General features: G+C 37.6%; 1 protein-coding gene across 1 annotated transcript in view; it reads left to right on the forward strand.

The window, feature by feature from the left end:
* The window catches only part of Zdhhc17 (zinc finger DHHC-type containing 17), a 64,259-nt gene extending 57,327 nt beyond the window's left edge, over positions 1–6,932 (forward strand). Inside the window, exons 14-17 of the mRNA XM_005358077.2 lie at positions 950–1,033; positions 2,010–2,167; positions 2,966–3,060; positions 4,181–6,932. Of these exons, the coding sequence (XP_005358134.1) occupies positions 950–1,033; positions 2,010–2,167; positions 2,966–3,060; positions 4,181–4,319 (476 nt within the window). The 3' untranslated portion in view covers positions 4,320–6,932. The remainder of the gene's footprint in view (positions 1–949; positions 1,034–2,009; positions 2,168–2,965; positions 3,061–4,180) is intronic.
* Positions 6,933–7,748: the final 816 nt, after the last annotated feature.

The raw sequence follows: 7,748 nt of genomic DNA on the forward strand, positions 1-7,748 counted from the left end.
TATTTATTTTCATTATATGCACTGGTGTTTTGTCTGCATGTATGTCTGCGTGAGGATGCTGGATCACCTGGAACTGGAGTTACAGGCAGTTATGAGCTGCTGTGTGGGTGCTGGGAATTGAACCCTGATCCTCTGGAAGAGCAGCCAGTGCTCTCAACCACTGAGCCATCTCTCCAGCATCCTAGATATTCTTACACCCCACACACTTCCTAAATTAACTTTTGGCTGTCTATATAGTAACTCATTGAGATACATGTATGTGTATTGTGTGTGTGTGTGTGTGTGTGTGCGCGCGCGTGCGTGCAAAAATCCTTCGGGAAGAGTCTTAACTGTCTCCCTGTCCATTCTTTATGGTGCAAACGCTGTCTTCTTTCCCATTGAGGGACGATGAAACTCATCTGATGAGGGAGGTAACACTTTAAGCATTGAGCTGGAGAAAGTAAGGCAATAGTAATATCTGAGAAGGCATGTGCAGAGGCAGAGAGGAATTCCACAGTTCATGCTACTGGTGCAGTCTGAGAGGCCTGAGTCAGTGATCAGAAGGTGGCCTTGGAGACTGAAGGGCTGATAGAAAGGAGATGGTCACAAAGACTGCATGACTCTTGAAGAAAAAAATCTTGATTGTAAAGGTTAAAAAGGGAGATGGACCAGTGTATTAGGACCTCACACCGTAGGAGTAGGACAGAGAGCCATAACTAGGTTCTGTGTTACGTATGATGATTCCCTTGCCCTCAGAATGAGATCAATACTCTCATCATGTGAGTGTGACTGCAAAGCATTCTTATTTTAAAAGAAGTTACAAGTTTCTTGGAAACCATTTTACAGAATAAGTAATATATGTATGTGGTTAATTGTCCACGTTGTATTGTACCTTTCTTAGCGTACCCGGTAAAGGTGTGTTACCAGTTGTCTTTTCTTAACTAGAATAAATTGCTTCTGTGTGTTTTAGGTGCAGGCAACCATAGATACTTTATGGGGTACCTGTTCTTCTTGCTGTTTATGATCTGCTGGATGATCTATGGTTGTATTTCTTGTGAGTACACGTAGTTTCTGCCTTCCTAAAACACAAATGTTTGTGTACTTAGATTACATTTATTGTATTAACAATAACAAAAGAAGGAAAATGTGTCCAGTGTCTAGAACAAGCAAACAGTGCTCAGCGAGCTGCCTTTAGTGTGAATGTCCCTTGTTGGTTTACTAGCCACGGTGGATCTTGTGGTGGTGGTAGCTCTTCTTTCCCATTCAAGGGTTGAGAAAGCAAACTTACAAATCAATTTGCATAAACTTGAAATACTTTGAAAAGTATGGTATAAATTATTGCTGTGTTAGCAGCTATCAGGAGTTTGTAAAGATCAATTGTCACTCATTTTATCTAGACTTAGTGCTTTGCGAGATTAGATAAAATGCTGGTTCTGAGCTTCTGTACATGTCAGGTCTAGCGGAGAGATGCTTTGGGTCCTGGTTTAAAAATCAATCTTAGAAAGACTTGCCACCTGCAGAAATAGCAATAAATAAAATGATAGAATAAACAAAATCCCCAAATAGAGATGAAGGAAAAGATTTGGTCCAAGGACTCACCTAGTATCCAGATCAACATACGTACCAGAGAACACTGTCCTACCAACCTGGGTCATTATTTCCATTAATAATTCTTGGTCCCAGATTTTGTGCTAGGCATCCCACCTTTCTGAGGTGCTGGTCATGACTTCTGTGCCCCATTCACCAAAACCAGCTCATGGATCTTGTCTAAAGGCAACGTTCTCTCCAGCGCTGGGAATAACGCTGTTATTCTTATCAGGCAGGACGTTCTTCTTAAGTTTGGCAGCTGTTTTTCCTAGTTTTTGCTCTGCTAATTTTTCTGATGTGTTATAGAATTACTAAGACTATAAAATCATTTGCTATTCTGTCATGAATTAAATCTAGATGGTTAGATCCTGTTCCTTAGTGGTGTCACCATAACATCTGAGGTGAGCAGAAGGGTAATTGTGTCACCTCTCTCCTGAGTTTAGACTGGAGCCTTCACTGTGAAACCACCTACACCAAGGATGGGTTTTGGACATACATTACTCAGATTGCCACATGCTCCCCTTGGATGTTCTGGATGTTTCTGAACAGTGTGTTTCATTTCATGTGGGTGGCCGTGTTACTCATGTGTCAGATGTACCAGGTATGTGCAAGTACTTTTTCTTTAGTATGTTCACTATAAAACTTGTGAAATTTCTCTTTCTAGACACTCTGGCTTGTTCAAGATCAGTTTGCCTTTTTTTTTTTTCTTTTTTCTTTCTGCCTCCTTTCACCCTCATAGTCTACTTTTAGAATACTTGGCATTTGGACATGTGTGAGCTTGCATTGTGATACTATTAATTTTCATTTTAACGACACTGTTTTATTATGTACAAATACTAGTATTTATTCAATTCTTTAAGGAATCTCCTCTCTTTGGTTTTTGGGATCTTCCTGCCTCAGAGGCTTTTGAGTGTTAGTATTACAGGCATATGCTACTTGCCACTCATTTTAAATGAAACTGTGTTCATAGTGTCTGTTGGTATATGTGCAGTGTTCAGTAACTTTTTTTTTTCTTTTTCTCTCTGTTTTTTTTTTTGTTTTGTTTTGTTTTGTTTTGTTTTGTTTTGTTTTTGTTTTTCAGGACAGGGTTTCTCTGTGTAGCCCTAGCTATCCTGGAACTAGCTCTGTAGACCAGACAGGCCTTGAACTCACAGAGATCCGCCTGCCTCTGTTTCCCCAAGTGCTGGGATTAAAGGCATATGCCACCACTGCCCAGTTAACCTTTTCATATTTAATTGGCTACTTTTCACAATTGCAGTGATATTGTGTGAACTGGCTTGATGATCTTCTATGAAAAACCAAGCGCAGATTGTGTCTTTTTATTCTGTGTTAGACCTCTTGAGAATTTTGTTTATATTAAAAATTCAAAGGATAACAGACTGCTTTTTCTTCTTCCTAGATAACATGTTTAGGTATTACTACAAATGAAAGAATGAATGCCAGGAGATACAAGCACTTTAAAGTCACAACGACATCTATTGAAAGCCCATTCAAGTATGTATATATTTATAAACATAATATTGTCCTCTGTTGCATGTTTTGTTAGAGCACAAGCTCAGTCATGTTTAGTGACCTCATCAAAGGGAAGTGTTTTCTGTGGAGCAGCATCTGAAGTAGGGTGTGTCTTAGACCAGATTTCATTCTTACTGAAGGGAGGTTCTTGTTGAAGTGGCATTAGTTCATCATAACACCATGACCTAGAATCTGTCACATGAACTGAGTATACATTTATATTTATAAATATAATAATTTATTTTATTACCTTAATATATATACTATAAAATTTTAACCTCTCACCTGATGCTTAGAAGTAGTAGTGCCCTAATTTCATGAACTATTTAAAGCTGCATTTTGTGTAAGCTATTACTGACCCTCAAGCTTCTCTGGTATGATTAGTTATTGTATACTTCTGGAAGGGAAACCAACTTTTACATAAATGAAAACTTGGGCTGGAGAGATGGCTCAGAGGTTAAGAGCATTGACTATACTTCCAGAGGCCCTGAGTTCAGTTCCCAGCAACCACATGGTTTTTTATAATGAGATCTGGTGCCTTCTAGCATGCAGGCAGAACACTGTATACATAATAAATCCTAAAAAAAAAAAATTAAGCCTCTTATGAGAGATACAGGTATTACCTGTAAGGTGTAAATGAACCGCTTTTCTAAGTGTTACTGAAGACGGAAAGCCCCCAAGCTCACCCTGACTTTCTTTATACATTGTTACTTTTATTAAAGTCCATTGTCAAATTCATACTGTGTATAATTAATTTCGCCTTTACTTCTTTTCCCAATTTTGGACTTAGTTCGATTTATTGGCAAAGGGGCAGTAATCAAGGAAGTGTGTGGTATGTTTGTTTTTGCTGGTGTGTGTGTTTCCATGTGTACATGTTTTAGAAGCAAGTAGTATTTAGGGCATTGGAGTGAAGTAGTTGGGTCACTTTAAAGTACAATTGTATAATGTTTTAAATTAGCAAAAATAAGATAAATACTGGTAGAACTGAGGAGAAACATGAGCACCTGTCTATTTTAAGCTTAGGAGAAAATGTTAACATGAAAAATTATATTAAGTCATTTGTACTAACTGAATTCTCCTTTCTTTTGGGGTCTGATTTTAGCCATGGATGTGTAAGGAATATTATAGACTTCTTTGAATTTCGATGCTGTGGCCTCTTTCGTCCTGTTATCGTGGACTGGACCAGGCAGTATACTATAGAATATGACCAAATATCAGGATCTGGGTACCAGCTTGTGTAGCAGTGTCTTTATCCTATGAAACAATTTTGCTGAGTGGTGCCTGAAGATTGTGTCTGTCCGTGTCTCTCTCTCACTCGAATCCACATCATTGGAACAAATAGCATGCTATATGTAGGGCTAACAGTGAATTTTATGGTCTTTTTTTCAATACTTCTACTAACAAAAGCAAATATGGACAGAACACACTGCCACTTCTAGGAAGAATAAAGATCATAAAAATGATTTTCATGGTTCTTAATGTAGGAATTCATAACATACTCAACTTTTTGGTTTTGTTCTCATAACATTTGTCATGAAAAAGTGAACTTACTCTGTTACTAGAGATGGCAAACCGAGAGTACATGTTGTTATAACGGAAGCAAAATTGGTGTTATGAGGCTAAATTGTATTATGCAGTACTTAAGAGTATTGTATCTATTCCAGGAGAATTGTCATAAATTGATGACTAGTATTATGTACATTTTAGATGTACATGTAAATACTGTGATGAAAATCATGTGGTTTTATTAAAGATCTACTGTACTGTGTTCTCGAAGGCACGGGGAAATAATGTTCAAGGAAATGTGCTCACTGTTGTGTTACACCAGCTGTCGCACTGCTGGTCTCTTCTAGTTCAGTGAAATAATTTCTAGAAACCTTGCTTTGAGGTCTCACGGTCTGATAATAAAGCACTTGCATGAGTATACTAAGTCATAATATTTTGTTGACATTTAAAACCCTACTAAGTGCATGTTACACTGCATAGAATGTGTACTCGCAGATGCTGTCCAGTGAAGCATAAATTAGGATTTAATTTCATGTGCAAACAGCCCAATTTTTTAAAAAGTTGAGGTGGATTTTCAACAAGTTCAAAACAAATAAGCTAATGCAAAATTCATATTAATTGAGATAAGTGGATATGCTTCTTTTTCGATTCTAAGCTGAAAAATAAATTGTAGACAAAATAATGGAGTCTCAGCTAAAGATGGAGCATGATCTCTGTACATAGCACATGTGAATTAGTGAGAAGCTAACGGGACATTCTTTAATGACCGAACAGAGAGTAGAATTTAAGCCCCAGGGTTGTTTTAATTTTTCCAATATTGAATATGTTTTGAAGTTTGTAACGCTTTCTGAAACAGTCTTGGAGTCTACTGTTGAATGTGATGCACTGATCAAGTTCTGTTGCAGCGTTTCCATACCCTCCTGAGTGACTGTCACTGCTTCCATGGCATTGTTTACAGTGAGCCTGGGTTTAGTCCTCTTAAATGCTGTAGCAAACTGTGGTTCGAGCAACCTGTGGGAGGGGATAGGGGCAGGGCAGACTGAGACAGATCCTAGACCAGTGTAAAGAATGTGTATGTGTATATAAATAATTTATCAAATAGTTTTCTCTTTGTGTCTATATGTATTAGTGTTTTTAAAGCTGCTCATTTCATTTTGTCCAACCAAAAAGAAAAGGGAGATATTAATGAGCTTCTAGTGATGTTCAATATTACTGTTAATAGGCACTCTACCCTGCAAGTTCACTGCATGTCCAGTGCTAGGTAAAATTAGTATTCCCTGTAAAATACTGGCTACAGGTATTAAAGCAATCTAGTGGTATACCCGCCCCTTGCCTTAGTAAGAGGAGCAGTGAAGATGTATATAGTTGATGTGCAGTATTTCCAAGTACTACCGTTTTTATAGTAATTTCTTTGACCATAAGTCACCCCACCCAAAATGACCCTTATTGTATTTAAGGGTTTTAATATTAGAATTGGCATATGTACTTTATTTTTGAAAAGGGAAGAGATGGGTGTGGGGTGGTAATAGCATTGTACCTTTTTGTCATAGAATGTAAAAAAAACTGGTTAGCTGTACAAATGTCTCTGCTAGTTTTGGCTAATAATGGGGGGAAATTTAGGTAATTTTTAAATTCAAAGGTTATTTATAAAATGCTAGGATTTGTTTTAATTTTGTATTTCGAGTCACTTCACATGAAGACTCAGTTGCAATTTTTATCAGATACATTTTTATCAACAGTTAAAGACTATGGTGGTTCTGTTTGAATATGAATGTTGTTACCATGTTTTCTTTGTGGTACAATATTCTTTCCGTGTAGAAGAGATGCTTCTCAGTAAAGCAGACAAACCCTGTAGATGTGTAATGACGTGGGAAATATTTACAAGGAGATGCTTTTAGTACTAACCATTTCATGGTCTTCATGACGTCTGCACCAGCATTGTCAGATGGTCTGGAGGCATCCGTGCATCTGCTCGTTCCTTACTGTGTGGCTTGTGTGAAACAGTTTAACCCGCTCGCGCGCTCAGGCTGTGTGCTCGGGCAGCACTTACTGCTCTGCTGGGTTCTCAGCTCTGGACGTGAATTCTTTGGAGTTTTTTCATCCATATTTTTGTTGTTTGTAGTTTATTTTAAATACTAGGCATAAAAACGCATCTTACTTAAGCTATGAATGTTTTTATTTTATATTTTCTTTATTTATAACTGTGCCAAGTATTATTTTGCTACTTACCGTGTTACTCTGTGGAAAGAAAAACTTGTAAAGTGTTTAATAAATTAGTCCTCCTTACATAAATTAAACCTGTCAAAATTTTGTAAAAATATTAATCAAAATAAATATTGACTCTTAAATGTGGTGTTTGATCAATTTACTTCGAAGAAAGTGATGAAACTGATATGAAAATATTCTATATTTCTATCATGATCAGATTGGAGTCAAGTGCTGCAGGATTTTGTGGGAATTTACATAAGTGAGTAAAACTGGTGGTATTCTAAACTCCGTGTGTGTGCGTGTGTGTGTGTGTGTGTGTGTGTGTTCGTTTCTCAAAAGGAGACTTTTTTTCTTAGTATATTTTGGATTCTGGAGTTAATGAGGACCTTGGGAAATGTATGAATCTGGATTTTGATTATGTCTAAAGCCTTAAAATAAAATGTTGCAAAATGATACTTATGAAACTTTGATTCTGGTCACTTCAGGTGTTAGGCATGACAGAAAATTTAAAAGGCAAAATTGTGGTGAGACTCTTGCCCATCATTCGTGTGTTTTCCTGCAGTCTCAGCGGCTGGACTCAGGAGTAGTTTCACGTCATAGTTTGTGATATGGAACAGAAGCACTCGAGGGACAGCGATTTGCACTCCACTCCATGGCAAGTGCCCTCTTCATTGCTTCATTGCCCTTGCTGTGGGAGGCCTGTTCTGTGATGGGGAGCCTGGTTCAGGTTAGTTATATCCTGGGTCAAGGCTTGTTAGAAAATTGCCCTTAGATTCATTCACAAAGTGCTTACATGTTTGTTAAATATATTTGTAACTTTTAAAATAGAAGATGTGTAGTTGCAGGTAAAACACCAGTGTTGGGCTAGTCACACACTCCAGGAAGCCAGACTCACTTAGTTTCTGTTTACTAATGACTAGAAGTGAATCTTTTACTTTGTTGCCCAGGCTGGAACT

Source organism: Microtus ochrogaster, chromosome 24 (assembly GCF_000317375.1).
Source record: "Microtus ochrogaster isolate Prairie Vole_2 chromosome 24, MicOch1.0, whole genome shotgun sequence".
NCBI classification, from domain to species: domain Eukaryota; kingdom Metazoa; phylum Chordata; class Mammalia; order Rodentia; family Cricetidae; genus Microtus; species Microtus ochrogaster.